The sequence below is a fragment of the Martes martes genome (assembly GCF_963455335.1).
Source record: "Martes martes genome assembly, chromosome: 10".
NCBI lineage: Eukaryota > Metazoa > Chordata > Mammalia > Carnivora > Mustelidae > Martes > Martes martes.
In genome coordinates, this window is record NC_137898.1 from 105791940 (window position 1) to 105818447 (window position 26508).

General features: G+C 41.5%; 2 protein-coding genes across 2 annotated transcripts in view; one reads left to right on the plus strand and one right to left on the minus strand.

Annotated features, from left to right (window-relative positions):
• Positions 1 to 2005: 2005 nt before the first annotated feature.
• On the minus strand, positions 2006 to 2692 carry CLDN25 (claudin 25; the record flags this gene model as incomplete). The annotated part of the gene is made up of 1 exon (XM_080816802.1): positions 2006 to 2692. The coding sequence occupies one exon, from the start codon at positions 2690 to 2692 to the stop codon at positions 2006 to 2008; it is 687 nt and encodes a 228-aa protein (XP_080672928.1).
• A 5431-nt stretch (positions 2693 to 8123) lies between these two features.
• The window catches only part of ZW10 (zw10 kinetochore protein), a 32790-nt gene continuing 14405 nt past the window's right edge, over positions 8124 to 26508 (plus strand). Inside the window, exons 1-7 of the mRNA XM_080815320.1 lie at positions 8124 to 8299; positions 10424 to 10558; positions 14765 to 14866; positions 15070 to 15147; positions 15296 to 15455; positions 16753 to 16905; positions 17318 to 17509. Coding sequence (XP_080671446.1) covers positions 8195 to 8299; positions 10424 to 10558; positions 14765 to 14866; positions 15070 to 15147; positions 15296 to 15455; positions 16753 to 16905; positions 17318 to 17509 — 925 coding nt within the window. The 5' untranslated portion in view covers positions 8124 to 8194. The remainder of the gene's footprint in view (positions 8300 to 10423; positions 10559 to 14764; positions 14867 to 15069; positions 15148 to 15295; positions 15456 to 16752; positions 16906 to 17317; positions 17510 to 26508) is intronic.

Below are 26508 nucleotides of genomic sequence, written 5' to 3' on the forward strand. Positions count from 1 at the left end.
ACCCCACATTATTTCTCTGAGGAGGAAAGCGGCCTGGGCTATTTTGGCAAACCCGTTTACACTCATGTTGGTGTACCTCTTGCTCGAGAAGCGGTTCCCTAAAAGCACCGGGGCTGCTTGACGGAAGAGCGAGAGGTGAAGACCCGCAAGCTGGGCATACCCAGAGCTCGGCCTGGGGGCCGATGTCTCTCCTCAGCTCTGCTAGCAATCGGGCCTGCCTCTGGGCCTGGGGAAGTGACCCGCTCGGGGACATTGGGAGCCAGTACCTCTATTCTCCTGCGGGAATCATGGACTCATTCTCAACTGATTAAGGGAGCGGGGGACAGATGGCAGCGAGAGGACCGGGGTGGGTAACGCGTCGTGATTTCAGCCGACACACAGGTTCCTGAGTAAGTGTGAGGCTCCCCCTTGAGGACTTGCACAAAAGCCTGAGGAAGACCTAGGGGCGGGGTAGTCAGGCCCACGACTGGCCAGGGCAGGTGCAAAGGAGCTGAAGTCACTGTTGTGAAGGGGACTTAATTTCTAGCCACATCCTGGGTAGATCTGCTGACCTGGGGGTTCCACTTGAAAGGATGTGTAATGTGAATTTGCCTAGCGTAGAAGACATTTCTGAGAAGCTGCTACTTCTCTCCACATCCGTGCCCACACTGGGCCGTTCCTGGGCACAGCCAGTCTGTGGTAATCAGTTTGTGCCAGTGTGCCTGGGACTCTCCTGGCTTTAGCACTGCAAGTGCTGAGTTCTGGGCAAACCAGGACAGCTGTTCACCCTACGGCTCGTTCACACTATTTCTCTGGGAAGACAGACCCAACCACTCACAGCCTCATAATATAGCAGAAACAAGAACTTGTCTTCCCTCTGGGGTGTTAAGAATCCACAGAATCACAGAGATATTGTGACACTCCCCTTACAGATTGTGTACCTGAGAAAGAGAACGAACACAAGAAGCTTCCTATGTTAAGGTGCTATCCTGCGGCAATAATTCATTTTCATTTGCCAAGGCATATTCTCCAGCATTTCTTTCTTTCTTTTTTTTTTCCTTCTTAAAAAGATTTTTATTTTTATTTTTTTTAAAGATTTTATTTATTCACTTGACACAGAGAGAGATCACAAGTAGGCAGAGAGGCAGGCAGAGGGGGGGGGAAGCAGGCTCCCCGCCGAGCAGAGAGCCCAATGCGGGGCTCGATCCCAGGACCCTAAGATCATGACCTGAGCCGAAGGCAGAGGCTTAAGCCACTGAGCCACCCAGGTGCCCCGATTTTTATTTATTTGAAAGAGAGAGAGAGAGAGAGCCTGGACACGATTGCGGGTGGAGGGAGGGGCAGAGGGAGAGGGAGAAGCAGACTCCCCATTGAGCAGGGAGCCCGACACAGGCTCTATCCCAGGACCCCGAAATCATGACCTAAGCCAAAGGCAGATGCTTAACCCATTGAGCCACCCAGGAGCCCCACAGCATTTCCATTCATATCTACAGTGGCTATTCACACCAGATTTTCTATGATAGATGTAATTTTGCAATATATTTAGTAATGAATTGAGTATATAAATAATGTTATGAGTTTAAAAGCATTTTAAACAAGTAAAATCTAAATCAGAAAAACATGTTCATTAGAAATTCTGCCTTGATTTTTTAAAAAAGATTTTATTTATTTATTTGACAGAGAGATAGAGAGCACAAGCAGGCAGAGAGGCAGACAGAGGCAGAGGGAGAAGCAGGCTCTCCACTGAGCAGGGAGCCTGATGTGGGGCTCGATCCAGGACCCTGGGATCATGACCTGAGCCAAAGGCAGACACTTAACTGACTGAGCCATCCAGGCACCCCGTGCATTGATTTTTATTCCAAAATGATGGATCACCATATCACCAAGATAGTCAAATCCTTAACCAATGGGACAGTGACTACCACCCCCATGTGAGGCAACTAAATGTAGCGTGGCGGAGGATAAGGAAGAGAAGAGATTCTACCGACATTCCTTTATTCCACAGGTTCCTTGGCAGGAGCAGTTGCTAGATGAACAGGTTCCTGGGTCTTGGTGTTAGATAGAAGGAGTCACTGGACTCGTCTGCTGGGGCATAGAATGGTGGGGCTGTAGGGCCAGCCATCTGGAGGGAGGGCACATCTTCTTTTCCCAGACAGGCTGAGAAGATGAGGAGTAACCCACCGAGGGCCAGGAAAATCCCAGCAGCCCAGCCCAGGTAGAGGGCATCTCCAAACTCCCAGCGAGGCACAATCTCAGGGATGCTATTATCCCAGAAGTCTTGGATGGTGGCGTAGGCCACCCAAGAGACTGGGAGGAGGGTAGTGGCTGAAGCTGATGCTTCCAAAGTCCCTCCCAGGAGACAAAGCCGCCTTTTAAATACCCATCTGATCCTGTGCAACTGGAAGCATTCGGACCCAAAGCCAGAGAGCAGAAGCCCCAGCAGCCCCAGCCCGTGGGAGGCTACCATCAGGATGCGGGATACCTGGAGCTCCTGGGGCAGAGACAAGAAGGACTCAAAGGCCTTGCACACGGCAACTTCCTCCTGGTTCACGCAGACCTCCCAAAGTCCCATGGTCCAGGTCTCCATTTCGTTCAGGTCCAGACTGAGAGTCTTCCACTGGGGTAGAATGGTGGTGACCCAGGAGCAGACCCAGCCGAGCAGAGAGAGGAGCAGCCCTCCAAGCTGCGCTTTCCCGCGGAGACTCCAGGCCATGGCGTCGCCCACTGCAGAGGACAGGTGGCTTGGTGACCGGCTGGCGGGGCGTTCTTTGGGGGCGGCCCAGGGCAAGATCTTTCATTGAGGGCTCTTGTTTCAGTTTTTAGGCAGCAGCTGAGGCAGGTGCTAGGCACTTGGCAAGGTTGGGTTTAGGGGGTGTGCCCACGATCGGATGTGGGCGTGGGTTCTGGGGGAGGGCCTCATGAGAGGCAAAACAAAGCAAAACAAAACAAAAAAACCCAAAACCCCAACCCCCCCCCCAAAAAAACCCAACTAGACAGTAGACTATCCATATCTATTTGATGAGTAAATTCATAAACTTGAAGGTAAAATCACTTCCCAGTTCCAAGATGATGAGAATGGTGTTCTGGGAATATACATTGATGTAATCTTTCTGGAGGGCAACATGACTTCATATTTCATACTTTTATTTTTTTTTTAAGATTTATTTATTTATTTGAGAGAGAGAGAGAAAGGGAGAGAGGGAGGAGGGGCAGACGGGGAGGGAAAGATATCCTCACGCAGACTCCCCGCTGACAATGGAGCCACAGAGGGGACTCCAACCCAGGACCCTGAGAGCATGACCTGAGCTGAAACCAAGAGTCGGATGCTTAACCCACTGAGCCACCCAGGCATCCCTCATATTTCATACTTCTAAATATGCATGTACTTTGACCCAGCACCTTCCCTCCAGGAACTGACCCTAATTTATGGTGAATATATACGAAGATTATGAAAATGCCCATTGAAATATTAGTTAGTCCTGGGCAGCCATTTTAAAGTGATGTAAAGAATTTTAGTGACACGAAAAATATTTTTGGTTCATCGTTAAGTGAGACAGGCAAGTGACCAATCAGTGTATAGAGCATGTAGAGCATAATTTCGCTTTTAAAAAAGAGTGTATGTCTTTATCTACGTACCACATACCACAAAATGTTAACTGTGGTTGTTTTAGTGGAAGGATTATGGATAGTTTTTATTTCCTTATTTGTGATTATCTATATATTTTATACATTTTATAAGTGTACCAGTTAATATTTTTGTAAGCAGGAAACAAATGGAAAATGCCCCATCCAAGGAAGCGATCCAGACCAGAATCTGCCAGGAAGGATGTGCCCCCCGCACCCACCCCGCTGCCACCAAGCTCCTGCTGCTGTAGGACAGTGGCTGTAAGAGGTGGTACTTACTCATGCCAGCTTCCGTTCCTGTGTGTTGCTGCTGCCAAAAGGCAGGTTCTGACAGTAAAGGAAATAATTTGCATTTGCTGAGTCTGGCTAAATGCCAGACTTTTGACCAGATACTTTATCCTTATTGAATTTTCACCCCACTGCTGTGAGATGCATGTTAGGTGATGTGCCAGGGTTCCCCAGCTGGTCAGCAACAGATCTAGCTCCTGGACCAGGCAGTTTCAGATCGGGTCACTTCATGGCCCTGTCTCCAGGCCGCCACGGTGACTCCCCCTGCACTGCGGCTGTACACCAGTGACAGAGCACATGGGCATGGTTCATCTTTATGAACAAACACTCAAGAAAATTGGGATTTCTTGTGATACAGACATACGTGTTGGCCATTGTACTCCCCTATTCATATTTTAAGCTACTGAGAGTCTTATGGTGAGGAGGGGGAAGCAGGGGCGTGGGGGAAGAGGAAAGCATGGGGCATGGGGGAAGGGGAAGCATGGGGAAGGGATCTAAGAAGACAGTACCTTGACTTTATCTGAACGATGTCTCAATATAATCTGATCAGATCATCAGTGGTGTGGGAGTGGAGGGAGGTGACCAGAATCATCTCAAAGGCCCCTTTTTCCTTTCATGTTTTATTATAGAACACTTCAGTAATATACAAGTAGAGCAAATGGAAAAAGAAATTTCATGTCCTACGACCTAGCTCCAGAAAGTATCCACACATAACGGTCTTATCTCATCCATGCCCACATCCACCATCCGCATCCCTCCCTTCTTTTGAAGCAAATGGGGGGCTCTCTCAGATTGTAGGCTCCTTCTGCTGCTTTTGTAAGAACCACATGTTCTAATCAACACAGTGGCAAAATATTATGCATCCCTGGAAATGCTGTCTGCTTGCATTTTATTCATCCAGGTTTGTATTTGATACTTTCTTTCTTGAACACAGGCATGCCACAGGGGTGTGAGCTCTGGTAGGTCAGGAACAATTATCCTTATTCCCTTGCCTTTTCTTCAGAGCCCTTTCTTTTCTTTTTTCTTTCCTTTCCCTTCCTTCCTTCCTTCAAGATTTATTTATCTGGGCACCTGGGTGGTTCAGTTAACTGTCTGCCCTCGGCTCCATTCATGATCCCAGGGTCCTGGAATTGAGCCCTGCATCGGCGGACATCCTGCTTCTTCCTCTCCCTCTGCTCCTCCCCTGGCTTGTGCTCTCTCTCTCTTCAAGATAAATAAAATCTTTTAAAAAATTTATTTATTTACTTGAGAGAGAGTGTAGACATGGTGGGGGAAGGGGCAAGGAAGAGAGAGAGAGAGAGAGAGAACCTTAAGCAGACTCCTCGGTGAGCGCAGAGCCTGACTCGGGGCTCGATCCCATTACCCTGAAATCATGACCTGAGCTGAAATCAAGAGTTGAAAGCTTAACTGACTGAGCCACCCAGTCCCCCCATTCAGGGCTGTTTCTCGACAATTTGTGAAAATCTGTGAGTTGGGAGACATATAAATCATGATAAGTGTGAACCACGGGGGAGGTCAGGTTAGTGAGGGAAAAGAGAACACATTCATCTTATTAATTTCTTTTCATTTATTCAGATATTCATTCATGCTTGCATGCACGGTCTGTATGTAGCAACTCCACTCCATTCTCTATGTTCTTTCTTCTCCTTCCTCAGTCTAACTCTGGCTCTTCCTGGGTTTTCCCTGCAAACTTGACCGACCGTCTGCAGCTTATCTAATGGCCTCTCTGCCCAGGGAGAGGCAAAGCGCTGCGGTTGAATCTGTGGGTCTGACCCATGGATTGGTTTCCTGGAGAAGATCCCAGAACCTCAACCTCAAAGTGGTACCTCCTTCCATTCTCAGTTCAGATTCCTTCTTACTGTGAAATTTTCTGGGTCAGTCAGACTGCCAGACAGCCTTCTCCATTGTTTCCTCTGCCCTTTGTATCTTCCTCAGAGGTGACTTAGCTTCTAGCCCTGTTACTTGCACAGGTCCCTTCTTAGGCCTGCACCTAACCTATTTATTTATTATATTAACTTATTTATTTATTTATTATATATATTATATATATTTATATATTATTATATATTGTATTATTATTTATTTATATTTTTATTATGTTTTTATTATTTATTTATTTATTTATTTATATTTATGTTATTTATTTATTTATTATTTATTTTATATTCTTTTCCTTAAAGAGTCTTCCCCTTTCCAGCAACTGGATAAGATTTAGGCCCCCCCCAAATCTGGACTGATCTCTCATTTACCTTCAAGATGGCAATGATCATTTTTCCTGGGATTGTTTATTCACATGTTTTGGGTTTCCAGCCTAGCCCAATGTCTGTCATACGTAGTTAAATAAAATGTAAGTTTCCAGGCATGTCCCCTGCAGGTCCTTCTTTCTCACAGGGCATTTAGTAGTCGTAGCATTTAGAATTCAAAATGAGGCTGACGGGTCTACTGAACAGAAATGAATTTGGTTTTCTAGGGAGGGACGCCTTCCCAGCATGTTATGGCTGTCCTTTGTGCTTTCTGTCTCAACCCCAGTTTCATTTCCTTTGCTCGTGTCACAGAAAGCTGCCCTTGGCTCACTGTGATAAGCGGATAGTCCTACAGACACTTAAAATTGACAAGGACTTTAGGGTCAGCATCTACTTGGGGTCAACCCTCACTAGATACTTTTTTTAAAATTAAGGATGACATTTTAATCAAAGCAGTACACGTTTATGACAGAAAAATAGGAAAACAGGGCAAAAAAGAGAAAAAAATACCATAAGTTTGCCACTCAGATAATTTGGTGTATACCCTTTACCTCTATATATGTATCTATATCCATTTTTTAAAAATATTTTATTTATTTATTTGACAGTGAGAGAGATCACAGGTAGGTAGAGAGGCAGGCAGAGAGAGAGGAGGAAGCAGGTTCCCTGCTGAGCAGAGAGCCTGATGCGGGGCTCAATCCCAGGACCCTGAGATCATGACCTGAGCCGAAGGCACAGGCTTTAACCCACTGAGCCACCCAGGCGCCCCTATGTATCTGTATCTATTTATTTAAAAAAAAAAACAATCATCCTCTACATGGTATATTATGAACATCTTTCAATATGTAACACATGTAAATAATGGAACAATTTTTTAAAAACTTTAGATAAAGTTGATTTGTAACCTCTGATAGAAAGTGTTAAATATCTTGCTCTAGTCTACACAGTACTAATGTTATTTATACTTAAGTCATATAAGCAATATAAACATGTAATGGGGGCGCCTGGGTGGCTCAGTTGGTTCAGCGTTTGCGTTCAACTCAGGTCATGATCTCAGGGTCCTGGGATCGAGCCCCCGTCAGGCTTTCTGCTCAGCAGGGAGTCTGCTTCTCTTCTCCCTCTGTAGCTCACCAGTGCATTCTTTCTCCAATAAGTAAATGAAATCTTTAAAATATATTTATTTATTTATTCATTTTTTTTTTAAAGATTTTATTTACTTATTGGACAGACAGAGATCACAAGTAGGCAGAGAGGCAGGCAGAGAGAGAGGAGAAAGCAGGCTCCCTACCGAGCAGAGAGCCCGATGCGGGGCTTGATCCCAGGACCCTGGGATCATGACCTGAGCCAAAGGCAGAGGCTTTAACCCACTGAGCCACCCAGGCGCCCCAAAATCTTTAAAATATATTTATAAATATGTAATGTATTACATAGAAGGAACACGTGTATTTGTTACACAGATGTAATATGTATGTAATACATGCACATAGTTGTACATAATGTAATATATGTACATAGATTGCATTGTAAACTATGCAACATAAAAGGAGGGCAATTTAGGCAGACTTTTTTATGAGGTAACACCACTTCGTTTGCACAACTCCAGAGGGCACTATTCATGTAGACTCTGATGGCAGCTGCGGCCCTTAAGGGTGAATAATTAACGAAAAAAGATCAAGGTGGGTTCCTCCGGTATTCCGGCTCGATAAATTTCAGAGTTAAGCGTTTTGAAGTTGAGAAAAGTTCATTTAGGACTGGTTTTTAAGTAAAAACATTTCATTTCTTCTAGCGAAAAACAGGCGGGAAGAAACTATTTGAAAACAGCCAGGGAAAGAAACGCGTCTTCCCCAATTTGCCAGCTAAGGGACACCGTGGAAATTCCAAGCTAGGACGGTCCCGGTGCCTGCTGGGAGTTGTAGTGCGGCCTCGCCTTCAGAGCTACAGTCTGGGCCCCGCGAGTCTCAGTTTCCCAGCAGGCCGCGCGCCAATCCCGCCGGCGGGACTGGGGCTGCCGCGCTGGCCGCAGGATAGTGACCCCGTCGGTGTTGGTTCCTGTCGTGGCGATGGCTTCTTTCGTGACGGAGGTTCTGGCACACTCCGGGAGGCTGGAGAAGGAGGATTTGGGCACTCGGATCAGCCGCCTGACCCGGCGGGTGGAGGAGATCAAGGTGAAGGCCGGGCAGCGGGAGGCTGACTGAAAAGGGACGCCGGGTCCGTTTGTGGGGACGGGGAAAGGAGTGGGGGCTAAGGGCAGGGAGAGGGGTATGAGCAGAGTCAGGTGTAGGGGCTGAGGGGAAGAATGTGAAGTGGGAGGGCCGGCAGGTGTGTGGATTGGGGAGGGGCGCGGAGGGGAGCCCAGGCAGGGGTTGGGGAGTAAGGAGGCGCGAAGGCCTGGAGCCTAGGGGAGGAGGAGGCGGTGGCCCGGGAGTGCTGGGCACTGGGGTTAGGGTAGGGATCGGTCGGGTCGGCGGCTTTGCGGGCAGACTGAGGAGACCGGCAGGGGAGGTGGGACCGGAAGCCCGGAGGTGTCCAGGGAGGCTGCAGGTGAGAATAGAAATGCGGACAGGACCACCTCCCTGATTTGTGTTTATCTCCCCCGCCCACTCCTTTTTATGCCATTTGCTGATGAATAAAATAGCTTTGGGAGAATTGTACCGTCCTCCCCTCTGAAATTTTTGTTGTTCCAGTCTGTCAACATGTGTATGAAACTCTGGTCTTCATCCCCACGTCCTTTGAGGCTGCTCTGAGTGTTGTAAAACATACAAAAAACGCTTCGGTTGGACCCCGCTGTCCTGAGATTGATACAAACCCAAAAAGCACATTCTCCATTCACAGTTTCACTCTGTATTGGTATCCTTCCCTTGCGAGTATTTGTTCACATCTTTGTGGCTTTCATTTAAAGTTGAGTGTTTAAGTTTGGATTTCAGTCTGGAAGTTGTGAAAGGCTCATTTAGGACTTAAGTCTGGGGTTAAGTCTGAATTTCAGGGAGCAAGTTTGGCAACCCTGTCATAAAGGCACAAGAAGTAGGTCTTCCTAACAACCCCTGATTTTACAAAAATGGTTTCCTGACTTGTAAGTAGTCATGTTACCGCCATCTCTCCTTTAGCATGGGTTTAGGGTTTTTCAACACTTTTTATATGGTGGAAAGACTGTTGAGTGACCTTAGTGTGGCACTCAAGGTTCTTACTGTTCTGGACCTAGCTTTCCTTTCACTGGGTTTCCTTCACCAACTTGGATCTTCAGCCAACTGACAATTACTTTCTATGCTCCAAGCAGACCCAGTATTTTTCGTGTTTCCCAGATTTTGCTTATGTGGCCATTTTTTCATCTTTACCTATAGTGTTTCTACCCATTTCTACCCATTTTTTTTTTTTTAAGATTTTATTTACTCATTTGAGAGAGCAAGCAGAGGGTGAGGCAGAAGGAGAGGGAGAAGCAGACTCCCTGGGAGTCCGAAGAGGGGCTCAATTCCAGGACCTAGAGATCATGACCTGAGCCAAAGGCAGATACTTAACCATCTGAGCCACCCAGGTGCCCCATCTACCCATTTTTTATGTCCTATCTCAAATCTAGTTTCTTGCGTGAAAAGTATGTCCATTTTTCCCTCAAGCAGAGGTGATCTCTTTCTCATTTGTGTTTCTGGAGGACATTAACTCTTTTCCTATATTACATTTTTATATTCTGGTTACTTAAGTGTATAGTATTTTTCCTGCTTAAAAATAACTTATATGTGGGCAGGCATAATTTTTTTCTGGTATTTTCCAAATGCAAATTTGAATGCAAAATTTGAATGCAAATTCAGTGCAGAGTATTCAATAATTTATTTATTGATGAAGCTCAAATTAAGTTAGAGTTTTAAGATTAGGCCTTAAAATTTTGTAAGCAAGAAAATAGAAATTCATAAACTGAAGTATACAGATGGTGGATTTAATTTATCCGTTTGCTTTTTCTAGTAGCTGTATGATTAAAGTTGGTGGCTGTAGTCAGAGCTAATCTAGTTTAATATGAGAACTTCTGGCTTCCTGTTTTCTTTTCCAGCATTTGTTTAACTTTTGGGGACTGGTGGAATTTGGTGATCATTGTCTTCTTGCATCCTAATAATGTTACAAGATCCTTAAGGGTGGGAGGAATGTGTTTTTCAAAGAAACCCATTGGCGTGGAAGAAAAGTAAAGGGGTGAGGGTAACTGGCAAGAAGGCTCCAAATGGAGGATTCCTTATGAAAGATGAGCTGTATATTTTTAATAGAGTTCTCTACTCATCCCACTGTAATTCTTCTGTCTTATTTTATAGGGTGAGGTGTGCACTATGATCAGCAAGAAGTACAGTGAATTCCTGCCTAGCATGCAGAGTGCACAGGACCTGGTTACCCAAGTGGATAAGCTATCTGAGGACATTGACCTGCTGAAATCCAGGATAGAGAGTGAGGTAAAAATGGTTCATTATATTGCTTAGGTTTGTAGGGTGGTAGTTCAGCTTCTTGAGTCCTAAGACATTTAAACTCTGTGTGTAAGTTTTTAAGACCTCACTTTCCTTCCTTATTGGTCATTGGAAGTTGCATTAGATAACTTTAGAGTAACTTTCAATTTTAAAATAGAAATATTTTCTAGAACTATAAACAATTTTCATAGCAAAACTTTGCATTTGAATAGCACTTTGTAAATTAAAAAAATCTTAGAATTTTACTGTCTTCAAAATAAAGCTGAATCATCTGGCCTTTTCTCGTCTTTTAGTTTAAAATGTTTGCATCTCTTAATGGCTAGCATTCTTTTATATCTGTGGCTGGCCTCCACACTTTCCAGACTCAGCATAATCTTGGTCATTTGGCCTATTCCTGGAAAATTGGCTTGATTTGCCAATTACAACCACTCTGCTGCTTGTCATCGAGCCTCTTTATCTGGACACACAAAGAATCCTTGCCTGTCTTGTATCGTGTCACTGTGTTGGGCCAGTGCTTGCTCTGCTTCTTAGGCAAGGTCTGGTGGGGTTTAGAAATCCTTACCGTGTTTGCTGGAGTACTGTCATCACAAAAACAAGCCAGTCTGGAAACAAAAATAGTGACTTTGTAATTTTTTTTTAAGATTTTATTTATTTATTTGACAGACAGAGATCACAGGTAGGCAGAGAGGCAGGCAGAGAGAGAGGAAGGGAAGCAGGTTCCCTGCTGAGCGGAGAGCCCGATGTGGGGCTCGATCCCAGGACCCTGGGATCATGACCTGAGCCGAAGGCAGAGGCTTTAACCCACTGAGCCACCCAGGCGCCCCCATCACTTTGTAATTTTAAAACATTTTCCACATGTATTATTTTGCCAGGAATTTTTTTTCCTGTATTTTACTTTTAGGAGACATAGTCATTTGAAGCAAGGAAAGCAGTGATATTAGAGGTTTAAACAGGTATAATCTTAGAGGCCTTCTCTATTTATTGCTAAAGTATTGGGCAGGGCTCATTGATACCTCAGATCAAGACGGTGAAATGTTTTCAAAGTCCTCAAGGAAAGACACCCAAGTCTTTTCTCTCTATGTGATTTACTAAAGAAGGAAAGTGAGCAGATGTGTTTTTCAAAAGTTCTGTATAAAACTTCAGGCACAAATGGGGATTTCTAGGTACCTAGAAAATCTATTTAACAGCCAGTTCATCAATTGTTCTGATTTGAGGTTTTAATAAAAACAAATTTGTTCCTCTACAATTCTGGCACAGTTCAAATAATATTTTCAAAGTATATTTGTAATTAGTTGATTGTTTGATCTGTGAGTCAATAGTCAGTCTTAGACTGTACTATTAGAAATGCAGTGTCTGGAACAAGAGAGTCATGGATTGTCTATACCTTTAGCTGACCAGATTATGGTTGGTGAAATTTATTCAGTTCTGGTGGTTGCATTTTGAAAGGTGCCTGGTCTAAATGAGAAGGTCCATACTTAAACATTTTGTCATCGGAAGAATGGTGAAAGAAACTGAGGGCGTTTAGCCCTAGTAAGATTGAAACTTAGGGCTGGAGAATGAAAATGAGATTTAATAGGTAGATATTATAAAGAGATTCACTCAGTCATTTGGTATGCTTACTGAACATCTGCAAGGCGCCAGATGCTGTGCTGGTTACTGAATAGTAATGATAGTTTTTTTAATTTCAGAGTATGAGTCTCATGCCTAATGTAGATGACTAAAATAGTATGATACCCATTAAATAGGAATAATTCAAATAGAGGGAAAATATAGCTGAGCTTGGCTTCCTGTAGGAAATAGCATCAGACCGAAGGCTCAAGTGATAGGTAGTTAGGCAAAGAGGAAGGAAGAGCGTTTTAGGTGGACACTGGGGACAGCGTTACAGAGACATCGATGGAGTGGAGAGATGACGCTTTCAGAGAGGCGCAGGGATTCCATATGACTCATGTTTAGAGAGCTTGGTGGGAAGGGACAGGAGATAAGAATAGAAAGGTAAGCAAGGACCTTGTGGACATTATCTTGATGGCATCAGATTTGAATTTTAGGAATCCCATTCTGCTGGCAGCTTGAAGAAAGGACTTGATAATGAGACAGGGAAATGAGCTGGCAGTTAAAGCATTAGGAGGCAGTTAAACTAATCAGGGAAGAAAGAATAGGGCCTGCTGTAAAGTCAGTGGCCATGAGGATGGAGAAGAGGATGAGGATGAATCCTAGTGACATTTAAGAGGTGGGATCTTTGGGACTTGATGTGGGGAGTGAAGGGTGGAGGAGTGAAGGATCATGGAGAACAAGGTCACTGATATAAAGAATCTCGAGAAGGAGTAGGTTTTTGTGGGGTGCCTGTGAGATATGCAAATGGAGCTGCCCAGTTGGAGCGTATAAAGATGAAGGCTAGACGTCAAAAAGAAATGAAACGAGAGAGCGAGAGAGAGTGAGGGAGAGGCAGTCCTTGAAATGCAGTGGCTCAAATGGTTTTTAATGCAGTAGTCTGGGCTGCCAGGCCAATTCTACACAGTCAAGAACTGTGAGGGGATCTGAGCTTTTAATCTACTTGCAAGTTAGCTAGTTAGCCTGCCACAGTTTCATGGACGCCACTAGAAGACATGAGACTCCTTGGGTGAGAGATGAAAGACAGTTTATTACTCACAGCGATGGGCAGACTGAGTGTTTTGCACAGAGGTTAAGAACAAAGAGAGGGCACAGAGGAGGCACATCTGTTTGCTTGACTCAGACTTGGAAATGGTACACATCACTTCTGCTTATATTTCATTGGTGAGATCTTAGACACGTGGTCACACTCCACTGAGAGTCTCGTCGGATAGCCATGTGCTGTTACTGTTGGGAACGGGAAAACGGCTGTTAGTGGACAATTTACACATGACCCATCCATATACGTGTTTGGAGCCTAGGAAGGTGATGCGGACTTGAGATAGGAGTCTTTAGAAATGGAAGCCGTGAGCCACTGATTGTCCAGAGAGGGTGTATAGCGCAGGATTTCTCAGCGTCGGCACTGCTGATATTTGGGGCTGGATAGTTCTTTGTTGTGGTGGGCTATCCTGTGCCTTGTGGGGTATTTAACAGTATCTCTGGCAGGTACTCCCTAGATGCCAGTAGAACTCCCTCAGTTGTGACAACCTAAACTTCTCCAGACACTACCAGATGTCCCTAGATGGGAGTGGGGGAAAAATACAATTATTTTTGAGAACCACTGGTTCAGAGTAGGAGGAGGGCCAGGGAGAGAGGACTGTCAGTATGTATGAAGTGGTCAGAGGGAAAATGAAGTTCCCTGAAGAAAATGAATGGCCAGAGAACTAGGAGGAAGATGAGTGGAGAATAATTTCAGGGAACTAAGGGAAGGAAAGGAACTGTACTCATAAATAGTTAAACCCTGACGATGTTTGCTTTGGATTTAGCAACAAGGAATTGATTGGTGTTTGGGGCACTATTTTGGAATAGTTTTGATGAAATGGTGGGGATAGAGACCAGATCTCGGTGAGCTATAGGATGAATGAGAAGTGAGAAGGTAAAGACAGTGAACATGGGTCATTCTTGCAAGAGGCTTATTCGTGAGAGAGAGGAGAAAAACAAGGTAACCACTGAGAAATGGGGTTGCTGAGGTGGAGGGAGTTTTTTCTCAAAGATGGAGGAAATTTCAGCATGTTCAAACCTGAAGGAAGGAGCCTTGCTCTAGTGGGTATCGCGTGTGTCTTTCATGAATGAAAAATGAATTAGGAAAAGGTAGAGATACAGAAAAGAAGGGACTTTGCACCTGTAAAGGCAGGACTGAATGGGAGGTGGATTCTGATTCAGCATAAAATCTTTCTAATGGTGAGAGCTATCAGCTGTAGAATGAGTTGTCGCTTGGCAGTGGGGATACCCCTCTAGTCTTCCAGGTGGGTGAGCTCTCTGATGAAATATACGGTTCAAATTAAGGCTAGATGGTGACGTGAGCCTGTTATGTTGACGGCAGTGGGAACTGCTGCGTAGGGCAATGGTTTGGACTAAGCGAACCGCTTAAGATCTCTTCCCAATGCATTCTGTGATTTTGTTGTTGTTGTTATTTCCAATCCTAACCAGCCTTTAAGTTTCAGTATGAATTATGTTCACCTAATAAAGCTTATTGCTTAGCTCTGAATGTTTTATTTCTTAGATATAGTATAACTTAGGAGTACTTACCTTTGATGTGTGGATTAGGTTCGCCGGGATCTTCATGTGTCAACAGCTGAATTTACCGACTTGAAGCAACAGTTGGAAAGAGACTCAGTTGTTTTAAGTTTGCTTAAGCAGCTGCAGCAGGTCAGTAAACTCAACTCAAACTTGAGTGTTTTGCTGGTGGGAAAGTTAATTTTTTTCCAGTTGGCCTCCGACTAATTATTAAATATGTATACCTCCGATTCTAAGATACTTTTTTTTTGTATTTTAAAAACAAACAAGCAGACAGACTTGAAATAATAGGATGTACAAAGTGAAATACCTGATAGCTGTGTTTATCGTTTTAGTTTTCTGCTGCTATTGAAGAATACAATTGCGCATTAACGGAGAAGAAGTACGTCACTGCTGCTCAGTGTCTGGAAGAGGTACTGAACGTTTCTCCATAGTGCCAGCAATCAGTACGGTTCTTGGTTTTGGGAAATTTTGTGTTCCACGTAGTCCTTTTATACCAATACCTTCTCCTTACCCCGAGTCCAGATGGAATGTCTAATGATGACTGCATTTCACTGCCAGGCACAGAAATGCTTGAAGTTACTGAAATCCAGAAAATGCCTTGATTTAAAAATGTTGAAATCTCTCAGCATGGAGCTCACAATACAGAAACAGAACATCCTTTATCACCTTGGAGAAGAGTGGCAGAAGCTGATTGTGTGGAAGTTCCCGCCATCAAAAGGTGCTGCTGACCTCAGGTGGACTGCTTTGCTTAATCTGCCTGAACCAGTGTGGCCTCTGAATATATTCTAAGTATTTTATATTGGTGGATAAGGAGGTTTCATTTCTCAGTCTCCGCTGCACCGAGTTCTCCTGCTAAGCAGAATGCATGTTAGGACTAGCTCCTTGCTTTACCTCCCTTCTGTCTCTCTCTGTTCCCTTCTGGAGGAAGGAGCACAGCAGGGGAAGATGATTGGGTGGCTGGGAGTCACGTGATGAGGGTGCGGTGGAGGAGGCAGTAGCAGTTGAAGACCACACAGAGTTTCCACTGCATTGTAGGTACACCTGTTCCCAACAGCCCCAATCCCTGCCGTTTACCTTGGCCAGAAAGCTTTGAAAAGCTGTTCATCCGTTTTCTCTCTTGGTGAGGAAAGAAGGCAGGGGACTCAGTGGGACAGGGGTTTGGCTCAGTTTTTCTCAGTCCTTGGGGAAAAAAACGGTGGCAAAATCGTGAGATATGGGGTGCTTTGCAAGATGAAAGAAATAGAATTACTTTGGCCTGGCTTTGCTTTACGCTGCTTGGCTCTGGGGCTTTCTACTCACTGCTAGGTGTGAGCCTTTGACGTCTTGTTTACACAAAGCAAAGCCCTGAGAATATATGTAGAGGACGTGTCATTACACCTGGTATATTTTCTAGTATTGAAATTTAGTTTGTTTCAGTCTCCCCCAACCCCTTTCCCATTCCTACTTAGGCCTTCAGATTCATTAAATATAAATGTATGTATATAGACACACATGCACATATGTATTTCAGGTATTTCGAAGAAAGTCATCTAGAAAATTTTGGACTCTATTTGCAGGCAGAATAAAATTAAGAGAAGATAGCAGGCATGTTAATTCTTTGTTATAAGACACCCTTCTTGTTAAACTTACCAGGCAGACTCTTCTCTGTATTCAAGAAAACATTAAAAAGAGGTCTTCAGTGAAACGAGGACCTTACTTGTCATTCCTTACCTCCATTCAATACCTATTTAATAAGCATTTATTAGGCACGTCTTGCTTTTGCACTTAGTTTGATTCTATGAATATACCAATATGAATATTCATATTCTATGAATATGACTTTATAATATACAGTCATTTCCTGTTTTAAAGTGATGCCAAGGACACGTATGTCATAATTAAAATTTGGTTACATTAGAAGTGTATTGTAATAAAACCACATATTTAGGAATCGCAGTAGAGAATGAGCTCTGAGGAGTAGAAGTGGAAATATCTTACATCGCTGAGACAGCTGATGTTTTCCTCCTTTTTCTTAGATACCAGCAACTTGGAATCTTGCCTGCAAACAGAACTTCATTTATGCATTGAGCAGTCTCAGAAGGAAGAGAAGACACCTGTACCACCAATCAGTTCTGTCCTCTTGGCATTTTCTATTCTTGGGGAGCTACAAATGAAGCTTAAATCATTTGGTAAGGCATACTACTTTGTTTCATTTTCGTGAAATCTCAGAATGTTTAGTGTTAAAGGAATGACAGATTTATAAAATATTCTCTAGATAATATTGATGATGGATCCTAGGGTTTGACCTTAAGATTCATCAGATGGAATTCTCATAAATACTACCCTTTTTATTAAGGGCTTGGATCCTTTCTTGACTTTCCTTTTTTCCTTTTTTTAAACTAGCTACTGCTATTTATTTAATTTGACTTTTTGAATGATTTAAATAAAAATCTGTACACTCATTAGTGGTGTGTGATGTCACAGGATATGTATTTTTATGGTTAGGTTCAAAGATCTTTTTTGGTGGTGAGGGGGCATGCTTGCTTTTTTAAAAAAAGTTTGTTCCAGTGATTTATGATGAATGTTCATATAATTTTTCAGGTCAGATGCTGCTGAAGTATATCCTTAGGCCTCTGGCATCTTGCCCATCCCTTCATGCCATTATAGAAAGCCAGCCCAACATCATTATTATTCGTTTTGAATCTGTGATGACTGACTTGGAACATCCAGCACCGTCTGAGGTTTTTGCGAAGATCAGACTGGTACTAGAAATGCTCCAGAAACAACTTCTAGGTCTGTATCCCCAAGGTTGTGCTTTTCTATTTTTATGTCTGGGAAAAGTGGATATTGTTTTTAAAAGTAAATATCATTTTAAAGTGGATAAAAATGCCCCCAATAAGGATGTTTAGAGGATTGGCGGTGAGTAAATGATGCCAAAGGAGTAAAGTTATCACCTGCTTATTTCCTGCTCTGCTTTACATTCATTCTCTTCCCTATATTGAAAATAGGGTCACCAGTGCTGCCCCAGATTCTGTATTTGTAATATTTAGTTGAATTTTAGGATATACTTCTCTCACTGGACTTCTAGTAACATCACACTTGGGACTCTTGCTTTAATTATGGGAGAAGCAGAGATGAACTGAACTAAGTATTGTTTTTTGTTTGTTTTTTAGAGAGTGAGACAAAGAGAGATGTGGGGGGAGGGACAGAAAGAGAAAAAGAGGGAATCTTAAGCAGGCTCCGCACCCAGCACAGGCTCAATATTAAAACCCTGAGATCATGACTGAGCCAAAATCAAAAGTCAGATGCTTAACCAGCTGAGCCCCCCAGGTGGCCTGAACCAAGTTCTATGTATTTCAGTAGGAAAATCTCCATTAATCTGATAGAAACAAACCAGATTTAACATAAATAAATTACATTCCATTTTAGCCTATGATTTAGATCTTTATATATTCACGATTGAAATAGCCAATTTCTGTATTGCTTTGAATAATTTTTTTGGTTGTCATATTACTAAAGTTCTTCTGGTGTTTTAATACTGTTTTTTAGTTACTTGACTTACCTTCTTTTTAAAAAATATTTGTTTATTTTGACTACCTTCTTTATGCTTTTCTCAGTTGTCTTACTGAATAGTTAAACATTCTTGATGTAGAAAAAAGTTAAAAAATGCTGGTGTTGTTTGTATGCTTTCCTGGCAGTCATTTAGTTTATTTACATAAAATAATTTCTGTGTAAAGGAAGGAGTTGGTTCTAGTTTTAACAGTAGCAGAGAAGAAAGAAAGAAGTCTTTAGACTTGTGTAAACTGCAGAAATCCAAGGTAGTTTTCTTGTTCCTTCACTTAGGGAAATAATACATAGGTATAATTGTAAACACAGTATCCAAGGATTGGAAGGAGCCAGAGATCTCGGATGCTCGAGTCTCTCCGGGTCACATAGCCAGCCTGAGCACTGTTAGTGAGGGGGAGGTCCCTTCCTCTTGATGCATTCTGTCCTGCCTCTGGGCAGCTCTGATTTGTATGGAGTTCCGTTTGTTTTTTTAAAAATCGTGTCCTATATCTATAGTAAATACTATTAGCAAAACCTCCATATTGCAAATTGAATCTTCAAGGTAGTTGTTTAAAAAATTTGTTCAAAATACAGTGCTCTGTAATGCCTGCTTTATTGGCTATTTCTACTGTGTTTAGTATATAGAACATGTTAAATTCCTATTACATATGATGGACTTTTAAATTCTTTTCAGTAGCTGTTACTTCCTTTATATCTTACCACCAGTATAAACATCCTTAGGGTTTTTTTTTTGAATAACATTTTAAGTTCTTACTTTCATTGCTCTTCTATGAATATATTCCATTTCTTCTGTAGTCTTATTAAAATATGATATTCAGAGCAGAACAAATTTTATAGGTATAGTGTGAACTAATTCAGAGTAGTTTGGGAGCATTCATGGCCTCATTCTCAGTTCCATGCTTCTGTGAGGATAGCCAAAGGCTTTTTATTGATTACACAGTTAACTCACTGAGCTCAATCCAAATGAAAATCCTGTGTCATTCTTAATGCAATGCAAACTGCTGCTCTCCCATCTTAGACTTGACTTTTTGGAATTAACATTAATCTTTGTTAAATTTTACCTGATAAAATGTTTTCAGTGTGTTTCCTGTCCTTTCCCCTTCATGTCACGGGCATAACGGATACCCCAGCTTTCATGTAGTTTTTTTTTTTTAAAGATTTTATTTATTTATTTGACAGACAGAGATCACAAGTAGGCAGAGAGGCAGACAGAGAGAGAGAAGGAAGCAGGCTCCCTGGTGAGCAGGGAGCCTGGTGCGGGGCTCGATCCCAGGACCCTGGGATCCCATGACCTTGATCCCATGACCTGAGCTGAAGGCAGAGGCTTTAACCCACTGAGCCACCCAGGCGCCCCTTTCATGTAGTTTAATCTGAGTCAGCAATGACATTGTCGACTGAGTCACAGTCAGAGGGTGCTCTGGGGAGTTCTGGCATGGACCTCTTTACAATTTTACTTTGCTCCATTAAATTAATCAGTACTAGACCTGTTGTTCTTTTCTAAGTTTTCTTACATCTAGGATATTCAGAGCAGAAGATAGCTCACTTAGTGTTGCCGGGTGCTTTTCTAATCTCTTTTTATGCATTTTAGGCTCTAGTTTCTCTTTTACTATTTATTCTTTCCCCTCTGGTTTAGAGATCACTGTCTTTGACAAAGAAGAGGGTATCAGAGCGAGTTCAGGAATTTTGTGTTCTCTTTGATACCTGTCAGTCAGCATTCATTCCCTTCCTTCATCTTCTTGATCTAAATATAACCTGAAAATGCCATTTCAAGTCCTTAGTTCTTTTTGGAATCCTCTATTTTCTTTGGATTTTAGTTATTCTGAAACTTCCTAAGGGCTTTTGCCCTTCCTCTTATGTTTGCCTTTGGTTATATGCTCTTCTTTTCGCCTTTTTAAATCTGTATTTTTCCTTCAAAGTTTTCTTTATTAGAAAGCATTGTTATACCAATGACAAAGGAGCTTTTATTTCTTTAAATTTTATTTATTTAGTTTCATTTTTATGTTTAACCTACAATGTTATATTAATTTCAGGTGTACACAAAGAAGCTTTTATTTTTTTAATTTTTTAAAAAATAATTTATTTATTTGTTTTTTTATATTTAATTTTTAAATTTTTTTAATTTTTTATAAACATATAATGTATTTTTATCCCCAGGGGTACAGGTCTGTGAATCACCAGGTTTACACACTTCACAGCACTCACCATAGCACATACAGGGAGAGAGACACAGTGAGAGAGGGAACACAAGCAGGGGGAGTGGGAGAGGGAGAAGCAGGCCTCCTGCCGAGCAGGGAGCCCGATGCAGGGCCTGATCCTAGGACCCTGGGATCATGACCTGAGCTGAAGGCAGAAGCTTAACAGCTGAGCCACCCAGGTGCCCCTTAATTTTTTTTTTTTTAAGATTTTATTTATTTATTTGCCAGAGAGAGAGCTTGAGCAGGGGGAGGGGCAGAAAGAGAGGGAGAAGCAGGCTTCTGGCTCAGTGAGGAGCTGAGATGCGGGGCTTGATCCAGGATCCTGGAATCATGACCGGAACTGAAGGCAGATGCTTTAACCTATTGAGCCACCTAAGCACCTCTCACAAAGGAGTTTTTAAAAGAGAAAAAAGAAAATTCATTTGGAAAGAATTTGGCAAAATCTATAAAAAGCCTTGATATGTTTAAATCCTTTGAACCAAGATTTCAACTTATGGGAGTCTGTCCTACAGAAATAATCTTAAATATATAAAACCATATATAAGGATGTTCATCATAATGTTACTTATAATACTGAAATACTGGAAAGTAATGAAATTTTGAAGAATAGGTAAATGATTAAGTAAATTATATAGCTATGTAATAGATCACTTTGCTTAATTATGTTATACTTTATTGTATTGAATTTTCTTGAAGTAATGATTGGTTTTAAAACTAACTGATTCTAAAAAGCAAACAACAGGCATTCTATTAAAGGATTAAATACTTGGGACGCCTGCATATCTCAGTCATTAAACTTAGGTCATGATCCCAGGGTCCTGGGCTTGAGCCCTACATTGGGCTCCCTGCGGGAAGCCTGCTCCTCCCTCTTCCACTCCCCCTCCTTGTGTTCCCTCTCTCACTGTCTCTCTCTGTCAAATAAATAAAACCTTAAAAAAAAAAAAAAGGATTTATTTCCATTAAAACCAGTTATAAATCGGGAATGCATAGTACCATTATTTGGTATTATTTTTTAGGGGTTGTGCTAATGCAAAGAAGAAAAAATTAAAATAAGTATGAATATTTAAGGAAGAAATTATCTTTATGTATAAATGATATAATTGCATACATAAGAACCAAAAGACTCCGGTAAAATTTTTATAATTAATACGATTATAAATCATATTAAATTCATAATTTAATTTTTTTAAGGTTTCTTTTTTTAAGATCTTATTTCTTTATTTGACAGAGAGATACACAGCCAGAGAGGGAACACAAACGGAGAGTGAGAGAGGGAGAAGCAGGCCTCCCGCCAGCAGGAAGCCCAATGTGGGGCTCGATCCCAGAACCCTGGGATCATGCCCCGAGCGGAAAGCAGATGCTCAACAACTGAGCCACCCAGGCGCCCCTATAATTTAATCTAAATTATACTTCTTCTTTATATTTAATTTAAATTTATCATATAAAATTTAATAATTATTTAGATACAGTATGAAGATATAAAAATCAGTAACATTTTCATGCACTAATAATAATAGGTTATATTAAAATATAAAGATATTTATAATACTAACAAAATCTATACAATTCATAAAGATGAGTTATAATAAGAGAAAAGAGGAGGACATATGTGAAGAAAACCATAAAACTTTGAAGGACATAAAGTAAGACCTGAATAAAAGGTGGCTTTTGTGGATTAGAAGTCTAATAAAATTGTCAGTTCATTCCAAAACAGTCTATAAATCTAATACATTAATAACCAAATATATTTTCAAACTCAGTAGATTACTCCGAAGCTTATCAAAATAGATTTGGAGAATTGCCAATAAAGATTTAAGAAACACTAGTGGGATAATTTTAAAATTAAAACCATGTTCTTGGTTCAAGGAAATCAGTGGAATGCAAGAATCCAGAAGTAGAGCCAGGATAAATGAGAACTTGATGTTTGATCAAAGTCACATTTCAATTTAGCAGGACAGATAGTTCATTTAGTAATGGTGCTAGCAAAATTGGCTGTCTGTGCGATAAAGCAAAGTTAGATTCCTGCTTCATACGTATGCTGAAGTAAATTCAAGATGAATTAAAGCCCTCTATGTGGAACAACAACAACAACAATAAAAATGTTAGAAGAAAATTTAGGAGCTGTGAATAGGCTGAGGAAGCTCAGAATGCATAAAGGGAAGGACTGAGAAATTTGACTGTGTATAAATGTTAAATTCCATGTGGCAAACAATCCTGAAATGAAGTCAAAAGACAATAGTGAACTGGGAGAAAATTCTTATAAAATGTTTGACAGGGGCGCCTGGGTGGCTCAGTGGGTTAAAGCCTCTGCCTTCGGCTCAGGTCATGATCTCGGGGTCCTGGGATCAAGTCTCGCATCGGGCTCTCTGCTCGGCAGGGAGCCTGCTTCCTCCTCTCTCTCTGCCTGCCTCTCTGCCTCCTTGTGATCTCTGTCAAATAAATAAATAAAACCCTTTAAAAAAAATATATATATATATAATTAAAAAATAAAAAAAGTGAAATGTTTGACAGATAAGGCGTTAGTGTAAGGACATTTTTCCAAAGAAAAAGAACATGAATAGAAAAATAGGCAAAAAATTTGAATAGGCAACTCATGGAAGAAAAGGTGCAATTTGTTAATAAACCTAAAAATGTGTTGCTTACTCTCCCTAGTAGAGGAATGGAAATCACACCATCAAGGGGAACTTTGATCTTTAGGGCTGACATTAAGAGATTCTGTGGGAGACACTTCTGGCAAAAAAGTAGAACGATAGTCTCCTTCGTTGCTTTTTGTGAGTGCTTTGTAGAAAATAATATGAAGCTCTACCATCGTATATGTATAGTAAAATCTAAAATATGCATTCCTTTAACCTAGGTATTCCACTTTTTTTTAATTCTTTACAGAAGTGATATCAGTAGGTTTTATGTTTGTGTGTGTGAGTAATGTATTCTTGCACACTGGACTGGGCCTCATTTGAGAAATGGTTATATAACTTATGTTTGAGCCATAGTATGGTACATTTTATAGCTATGGAAAAGAAATGAAGTAGAGCTAGATATGTTGACCTAAGAGATGGCTATGATGTGTTGTTAAGTGATTAAAAAAAAGTATAAAATCTATGGCATGAACCCATGTTTATAAAAAAGAAACCAGTCCCTTATATAAATACTGTATTGGTTTGCAGGGGCCGCCATAACAAAATGCCACAGGCTGTGTGACTTAACAGAAACCGATTTTCTCACAGTTTTGAAGGCTGGGAGTCCAAGATCAGGGTATTAGCAGATTTGGTTTCTCCTGAGCCGTCTCCTTGCCTTGCAGACAGCCTTCTCACTGGTCTCTCCTCTTGGTGTCTTTCCTCTTCTTCTAAGGACACTAGTCTCCTTGGATTAGAGCCCCTCCCTAATGACCTCATTTAACCTTAATTGCTTCTTTAAAGGCCAGGCCCTGTCTCCAAATGCAGTCACATTGGGGGTTTAAGGCTTCAACATAGCTTTTCCCATGAATGATTTTCTAGAAAGTATCAATTACAGATTTTTACCAAGGAGCAGAAACTCTGAGCATACAAATAATCATAGAAGAAATTTGAAAGGTTGTTAAAGACTTGCCACCACCATTAGGCACAAATGTTTATGGCTAAATTCTGTGTCTATTTCAGTTTATACATAATCCTGTGTTAAACTTTTTTGGTCATTAAAAACAAAGATGAGTATGTTCTGCTTAAGTTTTTAAAAACCAGCAGAGGGGCGCCTGGGTGGCTCAGTCACTTACGCGTCTGCCTTCCTCTCAGGTCATGATCCCAGGGTCCTGAGATTGAGTCCCGCATTGGGCTTGCTGCTCAGTGGGGGACCCTGCTTCTCCCTCTCCCTCTGCCCTCTCTCCCCCACCCCCCACTCATGCTCTCTCTCATGCTTTCTCTCTCTCAAATAAATAAATCAAATCTCAAAAAAACCCAAACCAAAAAAAAACAAACAGAATAAACTTAATGCCAAAATGTAATAATGATAGTTTACACACAGGGAAGACATTGTTGACTGATTTTACCTTTGGCTTATAAATGGAAACATTTACGAAATATGTAAATTAAATTCAACAGTACCTTTAAAAAGGAGACATTGTTTATTCCAAGAGTACAGAGGTATTTAGCATAAGAAAGCTATCAACCAGTTTATTATGTCAGCATATTAAAAGGGGTTACATCATTAGATATGGAAAATATGACAAAACTCAGTACCCTTTCTTAATAAAAAACTAAGAATAGAGTACTTTTTTGTAGTATGGTGAAATGTTTGATATTAGCTGGAAATGTCTCTTAATATTGTTTACTTTATTATCTTAAAAAAAAAAAGGACAGGTTTTTTTGTTTTGCTCTGTGTTAGTAAATTGAAGCTGCCATTTACTGTGAAATTTGTAACATATTTTCTTCCAGTCTCTCTTTTTTTCCTTTACTGTTCCCATGATTCTACTCGCTTTTGCATCTTCACTTAATTCTGCATCGGTAGTATACCTTGTCCGTAGTTCTTTTTCCTAAAGTTAGAAAATAATTCTACCATGATTAATAAGGTGAATATTTCTATTTAATTGCCTTTTACAGTTTATATAGGTACCATTGTAGCTTGTGCTGTATGCATAAATATTTAAATAAATGCATTACAGTGTTACATTGGTGCATAGAAAAAAAAATAGTTCGAATGGAATGAATCTGTTTACACGGACGGGATTGGTGATGTGTTCGTGTGCTGTTCTGGAAAGGATGTGTGTGCCAGCCATGAGCAGTACAGACAACGTAATTGCTTACGTGGTACAATGGTTCAAGTGACATTGCAGTCTTATTGAAACAACGAAGCTGTCCTTAACAGAAAACTATACTATTTCCTTTTTTTCCTTTTACTTTAAGAGTTTTATTAAAAAAACGTACAATGGTCCCATGTACCCTTCCGCCATTTTCCTCAGTGTTAACATCTCGTGTACCTATAGCACAGTATCAAACCCACCAAACTGACGATGGTCCAATTCACAGAGCTTACTCCGATTTCACTGGTTTTACCTGCACTCCTGTGTGTGTGTGTGTGTGTGTGTGTGTGTGTGTGTGTAGTTCTGTGTAGTTTCACCACACGTAGGTTCCCGTAGCCACCACCTTAATCAGGATACGGACTGTTCTAGCACCACAGCTGCTTTGTGCTACCTCTATAATCACACGGTTTTGCTTCCATTTTTTAAAAAAAGATTTTGTTTATTTATTTTTAATTTGTTCATTTGCTTAGAGAGAGAGCATGCAAGCGAAGTAAGGGGCAGAGGGAGAGGGAGAGAGATGCAGGGCTCCATCTCACAACCCAAGATCATGACCTGAGCAGAAATCTAGAGTCGGATGCTTAACCGACTGAGCCACCTAGGCTCCATTTTTAAACTGAAATCGAAATCGATTAAAAATTTTGAAAATTCAGTCCCTCAGTGTTCGGCAGCAAAATGTGGCCGGTGGCTGTGCAGGTGTAGACTTTAGACATTGTAAGTTTCTCAAGGCTCTGAGATGATATGCTTCACTTTCTTTCAAGGTTCTCATCCCCTAAGGTCTTCCTGGGCGAATGGGAACTAGGTTAAAAATAGCTTGTCTCTTGGGGCCCCTAAATGGCCCAGTTGGTGAAGCGTCTGCCTTCAGTTTGGGTCATGATCCCAGGTTCCTGGGATTGAGTCCCAGGTCGGTGGGGGGGGGGGTTGGGGGGGTGCCTCTGCTCAGCGGGGAGTCTGCTTGTCCCTCTCCTCCCCCCTTGTCTCTTCTTTCACTGTCTCTGTGGCTATCTGTCTCACTCAAATAAAATCTTTAAAAAAAATAGCTTGTCTTTTTTATGGTTCCTTTTCCTTCTACATTGGTCACTGATTCTTAATGATTATTTAATTAATGTTATATTTTTAAAAACTCCATTAAAATGTGCTGGGGAAAAAAAAACCCACCTTACTATATATTACAAGGAGGCACTGAAGTATTCCGTTTGCCAGGTTAGGTATTACGCTGTAATATAAGATGTTTATTGATATTTTACTTAGGATAAACACGC